Genomic DNA, 16,850 nt, shown 5'->3' on the forward strand with positions numbered 1-16,850 from the left:
AAACATAAGGCCTCAAAACTTTCGCGTTAAAAATCAGCGCCCCCTAGAGGTAATGGGTAGAAATATTTAAATGAAAATAAAAGTCTTTCACGTAGCACATAAATGGACAAGTCATATATCAAATGAAAGCTCTCATTCTCAGGAATGTGACTGTATAGGGAATTATGTTGCCCTAATACCACAGCTCAACATATTTTCAAAAGAATCATAAAGTGAAATATGATTATTGTAAGTCATCAAATACAGATGTCTCTTTTATGCTCTGATAACTGCTTCTGTAAGCCCCAAATAGCTAAAAACTTTATATCCGCTTTTACCTTAGAGCCATTGTTCATTTGTCTGTGAGCTTATTTGTATGAATAATTCAATGTTATATCTTAGATGTCCAGAACAAATATGCCATCCAGCAGGAAAAGCATACTAAACTAATCAACATGAAAATATTGACTATTGATGATAAAATTATATAAAATGTTATATATCATCGCAAAGGGGAAGATCTAAGCTTTCAAATGACACTTAAATTGCCGATATATTCAATGAAATAATGAGGGTGTTGCTTGAACTGAACATTAGACTGAATGTCTATGGATGAGCACATCTGTGAGGGGTCAAAATGTGTTACAGCGCCCCCTACAGTTCACATCTGTGTATTGTGATTGAATGTGATAGAGAAGAAAATATTTTTTGTAGTGCTTTCTGCCATCTAGTGGAATAAAATGAGACTTTTCAAAGTGAGGTAAAGTGAACAGAACCAGAATTACATCTTTACAAAGATAGGATAAGAACAAAAAAACTTTTTTTTCCCCCTCAAAATCATAAGATTAGGTTGGGCGGGGGGTTTCTAAATAAAGTAGACACATTTTTTGCAATTCGTCCACAGTATGTGTGAATGGTGAGCTTTTACATTTCAGCGTGAAAAAATGTGGGTGGAGGCCCAAAAATGCACCAGAGTTTATGGGGATAAATGTCTGTTTGAGTTTTGATGGTTTCGAGCTGGCGAATAATATCATCAAATTGTATTTGCTGCCAAGCTTTCTATTTCAACAACAAAATGTATGGGACGAGTTTCTCCATTCACCCATGACAAGGTGCTATTTATTTATCCATCTTAACAATGCACAGTTATGTAAATGGTTAGTTGCATTTGTACGGAAGCGTAAGGTGGGAAAAAAACGTAAAATAAAAAATGTAGGTGCCTTGATGCCTTCCTGGGCTTATATCCTACAATTTGTTTTCTCTCTGAAAATGTTTTTCTCCTCAAGATGCTACACGTGATCATTTTTTAAACATCACTTACAACAAGATTAACATTACCAGGTGTACACACAACAATAAAACAGGACAGATGTAGCCTACATTGCCATATTTGGGTAATATAACATATCAGTAATATTAAACATGTTTGATAATTTCACAGACAGCTGGACGATATCTGATCACAAACCATTTTTAAGATGGAAAATAAAAGGTAGGGCATAGTCTTAAGACGGCATTAAGACATGTAAAGAAAAACGTTTCACCTTACGGTTCAGGGCTTCCATACATTTGTATTATTTGCATTCAGCATTGTTATTTCCCTGCTGTCTGTGACCCGTTATTGAGTTGCGACCCACCGTTTGAAAACCACTGTTGTTTAGGACAGATCAGATAAATCCATTAGGATGATGGCATGTTGATTGGCCCCAGGAGGTAAAGACGGTCGGCTCGCATATTTATCCTTGTCCTCCATTATAATGTAGATGAATTCAGCAGCTCCCACTAAGCAGATTATGAGAGCGACATTTCCAGAAGCGTATTAATTTGGCGAGGTAGACTAAAACCTTGTGCAACAGAAAGGCGTACCACCACTGAATGCAACCATTAAAAAAGAAAAAAATGTATGTTATTTTATAATTTGCAGCCTTTGATTATAATCATATAATTAGAATATTCAAACTTCACAGTTAACACTTTTCAGATGTTACGTGGGCTGTCTATTCGATCCTGTGTCAAAGGCCACTTTATTACTGTAGAATTAAATTGAATGTCATTTAGCGCTACAGGAGTGCTTTTTTGTTCATGAAATGGTTGCTTTGACATTCAGCACACACAATAAAGCTTTTTTTGAAGGGAATGGAGTAACACCACACATGCAAAGTGAATTTGCTCACCAGATAATTGAGGTTATTATTAAAAGATACAAAATGTTTCTAATGTTGAACCATTTGAATAAAATCACATTAGCACGTTGAGTTTGTTCAGATGATGGTTTAACTGGCTCTCTGAGTGCACATTTGGTTACTCATTACATATTTATTAGACAACAATTAGAGTGATGTATGTCAATAACCTGCACTCAGAAAATATCTGTTTGTCTGAATTGATTCAGTTGTGGACAGTGGTTCCACATGTTTGAAATGAGTTTTCTTAACTTAAAATTACTATGTAATGTCAACACAAACATTTCCTGTAGAAAGAACCTAGTTGAACTGGGTAAACCCAACAAAAGTTAGACGTGTCAGTGTAACTCAAATAAATCTATTTTATTTCTTTATGCACTATTAGTGAAAGTGAATGTTAGTGTAACGGTGGCCAGCTGAGAGAGACAGACAGATAGATAGAAAGAGAGAGAGAGAGACAGACAGACAGACAGACAGACAGCTGTGCGATGTATATAAACCTCACTCTCCTGACCTCAAGAGGTGCACTAGCGACTGACGCTGGACGCTGTAGCTTTTAGCCTCCTTGTTAGCACACCCTCCTCCCATGTCCGAGATGCCGGTTTAAGTCCCGTACGGAGCGGGTAGAACAGGAGCGTCACATTAGCATGCTAAACACATGCTGGTTGGAAGCACTACAGAGTGTACTTTAGTAACTATGCTATGATTAGCACAACGTTGGCTCAAGGAAGCAAGCAATCAATTTCATGAGTGACATCTACCTGTCCTCATCGTTAGCTCAAGATCCACTCTTCAACATAATGGTAACCCCCAAAACACTAATTTATATTTCGTCACAAGATATACATTTGAATATTTATTTAGACATTATCAAACTATTATTTGTCTAAGTTTAGCATTTTAAATGTATTTGAAGTGTCAGTTTTTGCAGTTAATTATGCTGCGATCAGACCTGACCATGATGTTACAAAGAGAAGACACGGAAGAAACATTTATACCAATCATTTATTTCAAACATAAAAATTTAATAATGTCAATAAAATTAACAACAAGAAACAGAAATGAACTGCAAAATTCTTGAAATTAAATTATAGTATAAAACAGAAGAATCAAAGTATTGAAGTATTGAAATTCCAACATTTTGGAATTTCAAACTTTCTATTGTAAACATTTATTTAGTAATCGTGAGTGTGTGTGTGTGTGTGAGTGAGTGAGTGAGTGAGTGTGTGTGTGTGTGTGTGTATATGTGTGTTTGTTTGTGTCTGCGAACGTGTGTGTGTGCATATGTGTGTGCGTGTATATGTGTGTGCGTGTGTGTGTTTGTGTGTGTATGCTTGTGTGCATATGGGTGTGAATGTGTGTGTGTGTGCATATGTGTGTGTGTGTGCATATATATATCTTTGTCTGTGTGTGTGTGTGAGTGTGTGTGTGAGTGAGTGTGTGAGTGAGTGTGTGTGTATCACTGTGTGGGGACCAAATGTCCCATAAGGTTAGTAAAACCGAATGTTTGACCTTGTGGGGACATTTGTGTGTGTCCCATGAGGAAAACATTATAAATCATAGTAAATTATGTTTTTGAAAATGTAAAAATGCAGAAAGTTTCTGTGAGGGTTAGGTTTAGGGGTAGGGTTAGGTTTAGGGGATAGAATATAAAGTTTGTACAGTATAAAAACCATTATGTCTATGGAAAGTCCCCATAAAACATGGAAACACAACTGTGAGTGAGTGTGTGTGTGTGTGTGTGTGTGTGTCTGTGTGTGTATGCGTGTGTGCATATGGGTGTGAGTGTGTGTGTGTGTGTGTGTGTGTGTGTGTGTGCACATATGTGTTTATATGCATATATATATCTTTGTGTGTGTGTGTGTGTGTGTGTGTGTGTGTGTATGCGTGTGTGCATGTGTGTGTGTGTGTGTGCATATATATATCTTTGTGTGTGTGCGTGTGTGCATATATATATCTTTGTGTGTGTGTGTGTGTGAGTGAGTGAGTGAGTGAGTGTATATGTGTGCATATGGGTGTGAATGTGTGTGTGTGTGAATGTGTGTGTGTGTGCATATATATATATATCTTTGTCTGTGTGCATATGGGTGGGTGGGGTGTGTGTGTGTGTGTGTGTGTGTGTGTGTGTGTGTGTGTGTGTGTGTGTGTGTGTGTGAGTGAGTGAGTGAGTGAGTGAGTGTGTGTGTGTGTGTGTGTGAGTGAGTGAGTGAGTGAGTGAGTGAGTGTGTGTGTGAGTGAGTGAGTGTGTGTGCGTGTGTGTGTGTGTTCTGCATTGTGAGTTAGTTATGATCTCAACCCTTTATTTCTGAGGGTGTATGTTTTACATTGTGGCTGATTTATTTATTTTTTGACAAATTATAAAAAAAGTGTTTTGTCACAGGTGTTGAGGTCCTTTAATATGGCGCTGAATGCAATAAAGGCCCAAAATGTAGCATTTTTGTGTTTAAAAGATACATCTGGCCATATCAGATTATTGCCGTCAAATGTATATTGTGGTTACGGCCCTGACTAAATGCAAATTAAAAGGAACCCTTTTAATGTCCATTCTTTCACATTAAATATAAATAGTCCTTTACCAATAACTGTTTTACAGGGTTGTGTTCAATATTCACACAAAGTAATCTGTTCTGTCTGTCCATTCTGCTCACCGTGGCCTTCACAACGGGCTCATTAAGGGTGGCAGATCCTTACAGTCGAAGGATTATGACCCATTTATCGACTGGCTGAAGTGAGGATTACAGTTGAGCTTTTCTAAATGAAATGCTGCTGGTTTTCCTTGCAGAGCTTCTCATTCTTCTGCATGTCTTCAAACTCTGTGAGATCAATGGTCAAGGGGACTGCCCGACAGGTTATGTGTATTGCTGTTCCATTGTGTAATGGGGTCTCCCAAAACTTGAGTATTTAAGTTCAATTAGTAGAGTGAACTTAACTATTTAAGTTGAGTTAACTACATGTAAGTAGACTGAACTCAGATCTGAATTGAATTATTGTTGTTTCTACAGTTGTTCTGTATAGATTCAGCTCAAATGAACATTGTACTGATTGTAGGTCAGTTATTAAATCATTATTTTCAGAAATGCATATATGCAATTCAGCTGCACATGCACAGAGAACTGAGATTGTGTGACCAGGGTCCGACTTGACCAAAGAGACACAGATCACCCTAATCGTGACATCACACCAAATATCAATTTGCAACAATGCATAAATAAAACAACAAAACAGCTAAAACTTCTATGAATTCCTATTAACAGTTATTTAAATTCCCCAATCTGTTCCCTCTGACCTAAGAAACATAATTTAAGCAGCAAGGGATTGTGGGTATTCTCTGTAGCGTCGATTTTGGATTTTTATGAATAATAAGTTCAATGAACTTAAATATTTGAGTTATGAGTCCAAAACTTGATATTTCAAGTAATACTTAATTAAGACAACTTGATTTTTACAGTAATGACAACTTTAGGGTTTACAGTGTACCAGTTCAGCTATAGGACGTTTAACTTGAAGTATTTAAGTTTAAACAAATTTTCTAAATGTAAGTTTTACTACATTTCAAACACGTAGAATCGCTGTCCATGACTAAATTAAGTTCAGCCAAGAAGTTTTTTAAGTATTACAATCGATTTATCTTTGCGATCCATCTGTTTCTGTTTCTTTACACTTAAATTCTGCCCTTATTTGACATCATCTAACGATACCGCTTTCGAATAGCGGTTCAACGAATTCGACGGCAAGCACGCCAAAATGGACGCGAGGCTGTATCTTCTCAACGCTTTGGCATGTTGACACGAAACTTGGAATATTTCATAGCCATCATGACTTTGCAATACCTGCAGCATTTCGGCACAGCGCCACCTAGTGGTCAGGAGATATGAAAAAATGGCTATTTTTGCTTATAACTTCTAAATAGTTTGGCCTAAAATTATGAGGCTGGTCTATAAAGATTCCTTGGAGCATATTGAGTTGCATGATAGACAGCTTTCATATGTTGGACATTTTGGGCGTCGGCCAATTTGAATTCTGTCGTAAAATGCTGTATTTAACAAACACATAGGTGTACTGTTACAAAACTCGGTATGCATCATCAGCAGTATGCTCAGAGGGGACACATAAAGTTTTGGGCAAGTGCCACCTTGTGGAAGTTTGTAAAATTTGATTATTTTGGCCTATCGTCCTGTCACTGCCCGCTTTAGGTTCCTTGGGTCATGCCGAACACGCTGAATACCAAATAAGCCATGGTCGGCCATACTTCCTGTCTGGCATTTTGAATATCAGTGAAAACCAACTTTTTCATACTCCTGATAGGCCATAAGTCCAACTTGCACAAAATGTGTCGAGTATCATCTAGGGACACTCACAACAAAAATGCATCAAAAGCTTTTCGATAAACAAACGCTTCTTGAACAGCAACAAACTTAGTGGCAAGTCGCCAAAAAGCATCTGAGGCCGTGTCTCTGCAACGCTTTGCCGTGTTTTCATGAAACTTTGTGTGTGTGTCATAATGACCACACCCTGACCATGTACATTTGGTGACTGCGCCACCTATTGTCCAAAAGTTATAATAAATTGTATTTTAATTTTAGTAGTTCTACCTATGTTCTTTTATGCTGCTTTTCTTAAAGTCATAATCACGGATGTCCAGTGACACGTCCGTACGTGCCTTTGGTGTGCTCGGCCCCGTAAGTGCTGCTTGCAGCTATATTTTTTGTAATGTTTCTAGGTGCCACTAGTGATGCGGAAATGACATCCTATGCTTTTAAAGACCTTGGGTGCGTGTTCTATCCACTGTGAGATCTTTGGACGGCTTTAAAGCATGCGGCTCATTTGCAACTCCCTTTTTAAAGACATTGTTATTGTAAAGTCTTTTTGGAGCAACCCTACAGCATGACCATCATGATTGTACTCCCTTGGAAGTGCCCTCCGAAGGCTGGTAATTATCCAGCACCGTCACTGTACCATGGTGCCACCACAGAGCCCCTGTATGAAGCAGTCAGATCAAACCTACTGCTTGAGTGTTGAGTGTGAGCTCACCGTTTATATGTGTTTCTCTGGTTGGTGTTGCTTGATGAGTGATGTTGTAGTCAGATCATCTGCACAGCTGTTCGCCTGCCTGGTGTGCTTCATCTCTTCCCGCTCTGTCTGAGTTGTGGTGGTTGCCATGGTGATGACCCTGTCATCATGTCCCCTTCACCCAGGTAAACTCTAGTGAGTCAGAGCAGCTCTGCTGGGGAGATCCAGATAAAAGACAACATATGGCGCAGCTGTATTATTCCTGTAATATATGGACAACTAGACAAAACTGTAAACACAAAGACGGTTTATTGGCTAATTATATGTTATATAAATAGATGCATGGATGAAAGTGCATAAAGAAAGGTTTAAAAGGTCAGATGAGTGAGTAGGAGAAATGGTGAACGTTGTTTGCATTCATTGGCTGTTTGGCACAGAGTGGATTTTGGGGCCGAGTTCCAGTGAACATTTCTGTCGTAACAACTGGAAGGGCATTTATATACGTCAAGATAAAATGAACAGAAGATATGTGTGTGCATCGCCTGTCCTGACTGTATATGCTGTCTTGGACTGTAGAATGCACTGGAAACTCAGCGTCATGACCTGCAGGCGTTTGTATGATGAACTGAATCTGTGAATGTGCCAAGATACATGATTTATTGAGCAGCATTACCTGCTTGTAAATACCATCAGTAAGTGCTGTGACAGAGTGAGACAGTATATATACACACCGTAGTTACACTATAAGTTACAAAGAGCTTGAGGTAAGAGAAAAACTTTTCTTGATATGATTTAATCCGTTTTTTATTTTTAAATGGCAACACTGCAGAAAAATCCTATTCTTATAAAGTGTCAATTGCCTTGTTTGTTATCAGTGAATGTCTTGATTGTTGCGTGGTACTTGCACATTTTTTCACATGTTTATGCTTTAAAAAAATTGGCCAATATCTTATGAAATATTGTTTTATTTATAAACATGTCTTGTTTTAAAGCATTATGCCGGGTTATGCAAGTTAAGCTCAATCGACAGCATTTGTTGCATAATATTTATTAACTCAAAAAAATTATTTCAACAATTTATTTTAATCCTCTTTTGTAAGTTGCTTTGGATAAATTTGAAATCTGCCAAATTAATAAATGTAAATGTTCCTCCTTTTCTTAAAAAAAAAAAGCACAAATCTGTGTTACACTTATAATGGAAGTGAATGGGTTCAAACTGTAAACGCTAAAATACTCGCCATAAAAAATGTGTGTTAACATGATTTTAGAGTAATAAAATCACTCACTAACCGTGTAAAGTTATAGCCAATTTTACAACTTTGTTGGCATGAATATGCATCACTGTAAACTCTAAAATGACTGTATAAATTATCATTATAACAATTTTTCAGGTCAAATAATGCACAAGTTTTAACTGAAGTATTATTGTAAAAGTGTTTGTAAAATTATAAGCTTCACATTTCTGCCTTTAAACCTTCAGAGAACATTGAATGAAGTTTATTTCACTATCATATTGTTTATCTCTCATTGTTTACTATAAAACTATAGAAACCATTTCGCAACTTAATTTAAGATATGTTCTCCGAAAAAGAAATCAAAAAGCTGAAGAATGTCATTTCTGCGTCACTAGCGGCACTCAACAGAATTGCAAAAATAAACAATGTTTTCAAAACAGCTTACAAATACACCCTTTTGGGATAGTCACGCCCCCAACTCACGCCATTGGTTGAGTAACGTTGTTGGGGCGGGTCTAAGCAGGTCACTAAAACAAACAGGAATTCTTATAGCTACACAATGTTTACAAGTTTCGAGGAAATTAACCTCTGAATGGCTTACTTATAGTCGTCTCTGCATATTAGGCTGGGATAGAAGATAGTATTTATATACATAGTAAATATTACACAATTTTACTGCTCAGATTCTGCGTTCAGCATCCGTATACACCTTTTGCATTCAGAGGAATTCAAGCTTAAAATCACTGAAATGATGGTTTTTATCTAAAAATATATTGTAAATCATTAATAAGTTCTTAACTGTTCATACATGTAAAGAGATTTAGATTTTTGGCTTGTTAACTGACAAATATAAAAGTTATTAATATTAAAAAATGTCAAACTAATGAAATAGTCATGTGTCATATATTGTTGGAAAGCTCTTAAAGAGTAAAATACAACCAGCATATTTGTTTTACTCACAGACAAAAATATAGTGAATAACAGCTAAATATATGTCTTTGACAATTATGTTGGTGTTGCACATATGCCACGTTTTCGCTTATAACTTCACAAATAAACGGAACATAAAATATCTATTATTTAGAGGAGGTGATTATCTTTCTAACGAGTCCACACGCAAGATAATCAGATGTATAGATCATTAGATAATCCACATGAAGCACAATGTTACATATGACCACCAGGAGATGGCGCCAAATACATGACACAGACTCAATGATGACTCAAATGACACAGAATGAAACTCATTCTGTGAAATCTCATGACTAAAATCATGTCTGCATGCTATGCAAACCTTTAGTCATTGTTGTGTTTGCATGTGTAATTAGTTCTTATGTACAATTTTTATCTTTTATTTGTTTGGAGATGTTTTTGGACACTATGATTAATAATTTGGTAATGCTACAACGTTTGATTGCTTTGTCGTATCAACACAGATTTTTTTCTCAGGTACAGTTGACATGATTGGGAACAAAACAAAACAGTTTTTCAAGAGTCACCTTATTTACACCTGGAGGTATATAATATAAATAAGAAAAATAAGAAGAAAAAAGGTAACATTTTTGTAAAAAAATGTAGGCGGAGAGACTCAAAATGTATCATAATCAAAAAAAAAATTGTTTTTAAGATTTCTTTACCAAAAAGAGACAAACCATTTAATATTTTTAAATAAAAGTTCATGTTATAGAAATGTGCCTTTTAAATTATGTTTCTTGACTATTAGAAATATTTTTATTTATGACTGATAAGACCATATTTTCATAATGACCACCTGTATATTTTTAAGTTACAAAAATAGAGTTTGCTGAAAAAACTTACATTACAGTGTCACATGAAAAATCAGTGTCTCAGATTCTGCGTTCAGCATCCGTATACACCTTTTGCATTCAGACGAATTCAAGCTTAAAATCATTGAAATTATGGTTTTTATCTGAAACTATATTGTAAATCATTAATAAGTTCTTAACTGTTCATACATGTAAAGAGATTTAGATTTTTGGCTTGTTAACTGACAAATATAAAAGTTATTAATATTAAAAAATTAAAATGAAGAAATTCTTTGTCATTTCAAAATATATATTAACTACAGCAAATTCAGGTTGATACATTTTAAATGGTTATATCTCTTAAATGTTTTTATTTAAAATAAAAAAATATATATATATATATAAAGTGTATTTTGATAGTCTTGGGATGTTTGGTTCCCGTACTAAAAACGATGTGGTAACACTTTACAATACGGGTGCATTAATAAGCATTATTTCATGCATAACTAATGCACAGATAATACTGAGTTAATGTATAACTCATGATTAACTAAGCATTAATTAATGATTGCCACATCAGCAACTAATAAAGAGTCTGTCTGATTAACATATTAAGTCATATATGAATTGCTAATAATTAAATGTGTCATCATGGATTAATTCCCTAACAACTGATTATATGAACTAATAGTGTTAAATAATGTGTTAATTACCACAATGAGCTGAAGCCATGTATTTGATCTTCCACCCAATACGGGTACACTAATATTCATTAATACATGCTTAATTACTGCATTAATACTGCAAATACATGTGTTAAGTACAACAATAAAAAAAGAGATATACAAAATATCACATATACGTATTTAGATGTGATATTCTAAATATACCTTATTTACCTCTGCATCCCACAGTTTTTTTTTTCATTAGCGAGGCAATGTTTTTAGAAACCAATGTTAAATAAACAGCTTTATAAAGTCCAACGATGGTCGTTAATGATAAATGAGTTCTCAAGTCATGACTTTTTAGGCAGTACTTTGGCTGTAACAGCATTTGTTTTAATGAATTATTAACTAACGGTTTGCAAAGATATCATTATATTATGACATTACTTGTTGAGGCACATGACTATTAACTCATCATTAAGTAATTGTTGTACTTAACACATGTATTTGCAGTATTAATGCAGTAATTAAGCATGTATTAATGCTAATTAGTGTACCCGTATTGGGTGGAAGTTCAAATACATGGCTTCAGCTCATTGTGGTAATTAACACATTATTTAACACTATTAGTTCATATAATAAGTTGTTAGGGAATTAATCCATGATGACACATTTAATTATTAGCAATTCAAATATGACTTAATATATTAATCAGACAGACTCTTTATTAGTTGCTGATGTGGCAATCATTAATTAATGCTTAGATAATCATGAGTTATACATTAACTGTGCATTAGTTAAGCATTAATTAATGCTTATTAATGCACCCGTTTTGTAGTGTTACCAATTATGTAATATTTAAAAATTATTATCTTTCTCTCCAGAGCCAAAAATGACCTGAACGCAATAAGAAGGTTAAGAAAATGTTGATATTTTTCACTGAAATATTTTTTCATTGCACATTAAGAATATCATTTTGTGCATTATATTTACATCCTCTTTCTGTTTTATCTCAGAAGCAAGAGGAATCTTTACACATGGAGGCGTCCATCATTTTCTGCTTATTGCTGTGTTTTAATTGTTCAGTTGAATTCATTAGTGCTCAGACGCAGAGTCCCAGCTGGTTAACAAATGAACCTCTTGTAGCTGAAACCTCATTTGACCACACAAAGAATATCTTGTGGAAATCACAGAACAACACATACATCACAACCAAAACCCCATTGAAAGAGAAACCAGTCGCAGTCGCAGTGTGCTCAGGGCCGATACGAATCAAAGACGCCTTCAAGTACATCAATAGTGTCGTCTCTTGTTTTGTGTTCATTTTGGGAATCGTTGGAAATGTGACTCTTCTGAAAATAATCAAAGAGCACAAATGCATGAGAAGTGGACCCAATATTCTCATTGGCAATCTGGCGCTTGGCGACATTTTGCATATCATGATTGGTATTCCCATTAATGTTTACAAGGTAAATATGCTACTGTTGTCAAAGTTGTTTTGTAAATGTATCGCAGCTTTCAAAACAGAATGATGAAAAGAGTTTGTTCTGGTTTGTAGCTTATAGCGGTGGACTGGCCATTTGGTGTTGTGCTCTGTAAACTGGTGCCATTCATTCAGAAGACTTCTGTTGGAGTAACAGTACTGAGCTTGTGTGCATTGAGTATAGACAGGTAAGAGTGTTTTGTGCAAGTTTTACTGTAGCCACCTCGTTGGAAACCTGCCTCCTGCGCCTGCTTCCCATGCCAGAGACCCCATTTCGAATCCCGCAATAGCACCCCTTGTGGCAATATTGAATGCCATGTGTACTTGAATTGTCTCATGAATAGGACGCAACAGTACCCGTTCACTTTTTCAGCCATCTTGGTTCCGGAAGTATTTTTCCAATTCATTTCTTCCATAGTGATTTCATAAAGTCCTTAATAAAAGAGTTGTAAGCCATGAACCAAACCAACCAGCTCTGAGGTGAATCGCAACATTACAAACTTTGATTTGAAGCAATAAAGTGCAAAGGTACAATGATACAAGACTGTGTACTTAACGTCTTGAATGAGGGAATGAAGTACAATCCCATGAAGCATTGCGAATGAAGTAATCCAATTAAAAAACGTTGGAAAAATACAAACTTATCGACTTAACATTGTTGATTAGAAGTAATATTTTATTGCAAAATATTAGTAGTTTGAGAGTGTAGGGAGACCAACTTGTTGCGCCATTTACCAATCTAATCTCATCGAATAAACGTTACTAAAACAACATTTTTACAAACTGACTTTACGTGCCACATTCTACGTTTCGCTGCAGTTTCCTGGTGAAATGAACACTAGAGGCGCTACAACTATGCATTTATTTAACTTTAATACAAATCGTGTGTAACAATGGCTTATTGTGACTTTATACACTTATATTTCGTTCTATTACTCAAACACTATGTGAGTCATTTATGATATCGAAACACTTTTACATTTGCATCTTTTGAAAACGTCACACTTTAACGCTTGTATTTCAGACCCACCTACATTTACATCCTTATTCCAAAGTGACTTTCTTCCATGCTAGCTCACCTGATAGAGTGGTTCAAGCACAGGCAAACACACAAGCTGACACGTGAGATAAAAGTGTTATAGAAGCCACATAAATTAAATAGTTGCTTCAGAAAATGTGCTTTGTCGCATTTGCTTTTAGGAGACTATCGGTTAGGTATAGGTGTTGGTTTAGGATAAAGATGTCTGTTCACTATTGGATAGGTTTAAGTTAAAGTTTTAGGTTAGGAAGGTATGTTTACTCATTAAAACCTCAATCTAATGTTCAACTTAAAAACCTTGTCTGATTACGACACAATTTCACTTGCTTTTGGCGCCCCCCGCTGGACATTTCACTGGGAAACTGCAATCGAAATGTTTCATGAATCCAGTAAAACTGTTTTTTGACGGTCACGTAGCATTCCTGAGACCAGGCTGTCATTTGCAGTGCGTCGTGGAAGTGGGCTGTCGCTGCAGAGCTCTCTTAACACACTTCTTTCACCATGATTCTCTGATTGGTATATTTCCCCACAGAATCATGGGAATTCAGCTATTAAACATGATTTTTTTGTTTAAATAACACGGAATGATGGCTTCAACAGAAGCATATACCATCGATTAACAACAGTACCACAACCTGAGTAGGGCACCAACTCCCTAGGGGGGCACCATCTTACCCTAGGAGGGCACCAGAAAGTCCACCAGCTGCCCTTTCTCGCACATTATACGTTATTCAATGACCCGAAAGCAGTTGCGGAACACAGATGATCGCTTCACGCTCATATCACGCAAAAATGAATGTGATTTTTACTTCCAGAACCCGACTGTTACGCTCCATTGGCGTTCATGTACTTGCGCAGAGGTAAACTGATATATCGGTTTTACTGATTAATCGGTGCCAATAGTTGCTTTTTGGAACTATCTGTTATCGGCAAAAATCTGTTGATAGTTGCAGATTGTTTTTTCATCATTTAGTCATTTCAAAATAAGAGTCCCCGGTGTGTTTATATTTAAAAGTCCTGCATTATGCACCAAATCTAGATTTTATTTTCTGGGTATTATTGGTATTATTTTGGTTGAACAAAAAACTACATCTGGGATATTTTTCATTTTGGACTCTTTGTCTTTGCCCGCCATAGTAAAGAAAAAATATGATTTTTCTTTTCTTTTTACATTCTATAAATCAATTATCGGTTAACCAATTAAACTATCGGCCGATTAATCGGTTATTGGCCTTTCCCACCACCAAAGACATCTGAATCTGCAAAACCCACCGTCGGTCGACCTCTAGAAGTAGAGTATATTTTGGCCTTTAAGGGATGTTGGGCATGATGCAAAGCCTTAAATATACCTTAAACCCCTGTAACCCTGGTAAAATCACTGTAACACATGGCCTCGCTAAGGGCTTAAATGTTTTATGTTCTCAAGGTACCGAGTTGTTGCATCAAGGAGTCGCATGAAAGGTCTCAAATTTCCCAAGTGGGCAGCTTTCAAGTTATCTTTAATATGGACGATATCAGCTCTGCTGGCTGTTCCTGAGGCTGTTGCTTTTGACTTGATTACGATGGATTACAAAGGCGAGCATCTGAGGATCTGTCTCCTTCATCCTGTGCAATCCACTCACTTTATGCAGGTAATGTCCTTGATGGAAAATAAGCACTGTTTTTACAATCAACTTTTTGGTTCTAATCTGTTAAAGGAATAGTTCATGTAAATGATGTTGGTATTTACTCACCACTGTGTTGTTCTTAATGAAATGACATGAGGGTGAGTGCAATAAACAATGGCAGAATTTTCATTTTTGGATGACATATTCATTTGTATTTGGTATATAATAAATGCAATATAAACATTATCTCTTGCTGTGCTTATTTAGCTTCTTTCTTTGATGTCTGTGGGAGCGTTTGATACAGACAACAGTGGCTGCAATGAAAGACTCTTTTCATCAAACAGCTCTTATGTGTCTAAAGATGACACATTTCCCTTGAAAAAAACATCAAGTTTATCTCTAACTCTTTTTTCTTGTTCTAGATGTATAAAGTGGTCAAAGACTGGTGGCTGTTTGGTGTTTATTTCATCATGCCGCTGGCCTGCACGGCTGTCTTTTACTCGCTGATGTCTTGGAGGATCTTAAGTGAAAGCGTAAAGCAGTTGGCTCTGAACAAACACGTGAAATCGGTGCGTTTCGCCTACAAATTTTGGAAAGTTATTCCATAACTGAGTGTGAAGAGTGAGTTTAGTCCATTTAAAATGATTCCTGCCAATAGTAAGACTTAAATTAGGTTTATTTAACCTTTTTAAGCTCGGGTGGGCCCATGAGAAATAAATATAATTGTTATAATATTAATAACTTCAGTCTTGACTTACACAAAATAGGTTTTGTTTGAAAGCTTAGAAGCTCTACGATACAATGCATGTGGGCATTATGGCCAAAACTGAGTGCTTTGAAATTTGCAGATAAATCTAATCAGTTTTGATCATTTTTAAAAACAAATGTGCACTGTACATATTAATACAATCAGTAAAAATGTCAAACTAATGAAATAGTCATGTGTCATATATTGTTGGAAAGCTCTTAAAGAGTAAAATACAACCAGCATATTTGTTTTACTCACAGACAAAAATATAGTGAATAACAGCTAAATATATGTCTTTGACAATTATGTTGGTGTTGCACATATGCCACGTTTTCACTTATAACTTCACAAATAAAAGGAACATAAAATATCTATTATTTAGAGTCTGTGATTATCTTTCAATCGAGTCCACACACAAGATAATCAGATGTATAGATCATTAGATAATCCACATGAAGCACAATGTTACATATGACCACCAGGAGATGGCGCCAAATACACGACACAGACTCAATGATGACTCAAATGACACAGAATGAAACTCATTCTGTGAAATCTCATGACTAAAATCATGTGTGCATGCTATGCAAACCTTTAGTCATTGTTGTGTTTGCATGTGTAATTAGTTCTTATGTACAATTATTATCTTTTATTTGTTTGGAGATGTTTTTGGACACTATGATCAATTATATTTGTAATGTTGTAACGTTTGATTGCTTTGTCATATCAACACAGATTTTTTCTCAAATACAGTCGACATGATTGAGAACAAAACAAAACAGTTTTTTCAAGAGCCACCTTATATATACACAGAGATATATAATATCAAATAAGAAAAAGAATAAGAAAAAATGTTTTAATTTTTTTCTTTACCAAAAAGAGACAAACCATTTTATATTTTTAAATAAAAGTTCAGGTTATAGAAATGTGCCTTTTTAAATGATGTTTCTTGACTATTTGAAGACCATATTTTCATAATGACCACCTGTATATTTTTAAAAGTTACAAAAATAGAGTTTGCTGAAAAAAACGTACATTACAGTGTCACATGAAAAATAAGTTTGAGCTTGCAACTAACAACTAAAAAAAAATCAAGAAAAATAAAATGAACTTTTAATGGCAAAATTGAGCCAAA

General features: G+C 35.6%; 1 protein-coding gene across 1 annotated transcript in view; it reads left to right on the forward strand.

Moving 5' to 3' along the window:
• Positions 1-6,796: 6,796 nt before the first annotated feature.
• Positions 6,797-16,850, forward strand: part of ednrbb (endothelin receptor type Bb) — a 14,097-nt gene continuing 4,043 nt past the window's right edge. Inside the window, exons 1-5 of the mRNA XM_052141849.1 lie at positions 6,797-6,841; positions 11,855-12,307; positions 12,397-12,509; positions 14,787-14,991; positions 15,390-15,527. Of these exons, the coding sequence (XP_051997809.1) occupies positions 6,797-6,841; positions 11,855-12,307; positions 12,397-12,509; positions 14,787-14,991; positions 15,390-15,527 (954 nt within the window). The remainder of the gene's footprint in view (positions 6,842-11,854; positions 12,308-12,396; positions 12,510-14,786; positions 14,992-15,389; positions 15,528-16,850) is intronic.

Source organism: Xyrauchen texanus, chromosome 14, assembly GCF_025860055.1.
Source record: "Xyrauchen texanus isolate HMW12.3.18 chromosome 14, RBS_HiC_50CHRs, whole genome shotgun sequence".
In the NCBI taxonomy this organism is placed as follows: Eukaryota; Metazoa; Chordata; class Actinopteri; order Cypriniformes; family Catostomidae; genus Xyrauchen; species Xyrauchen texanus.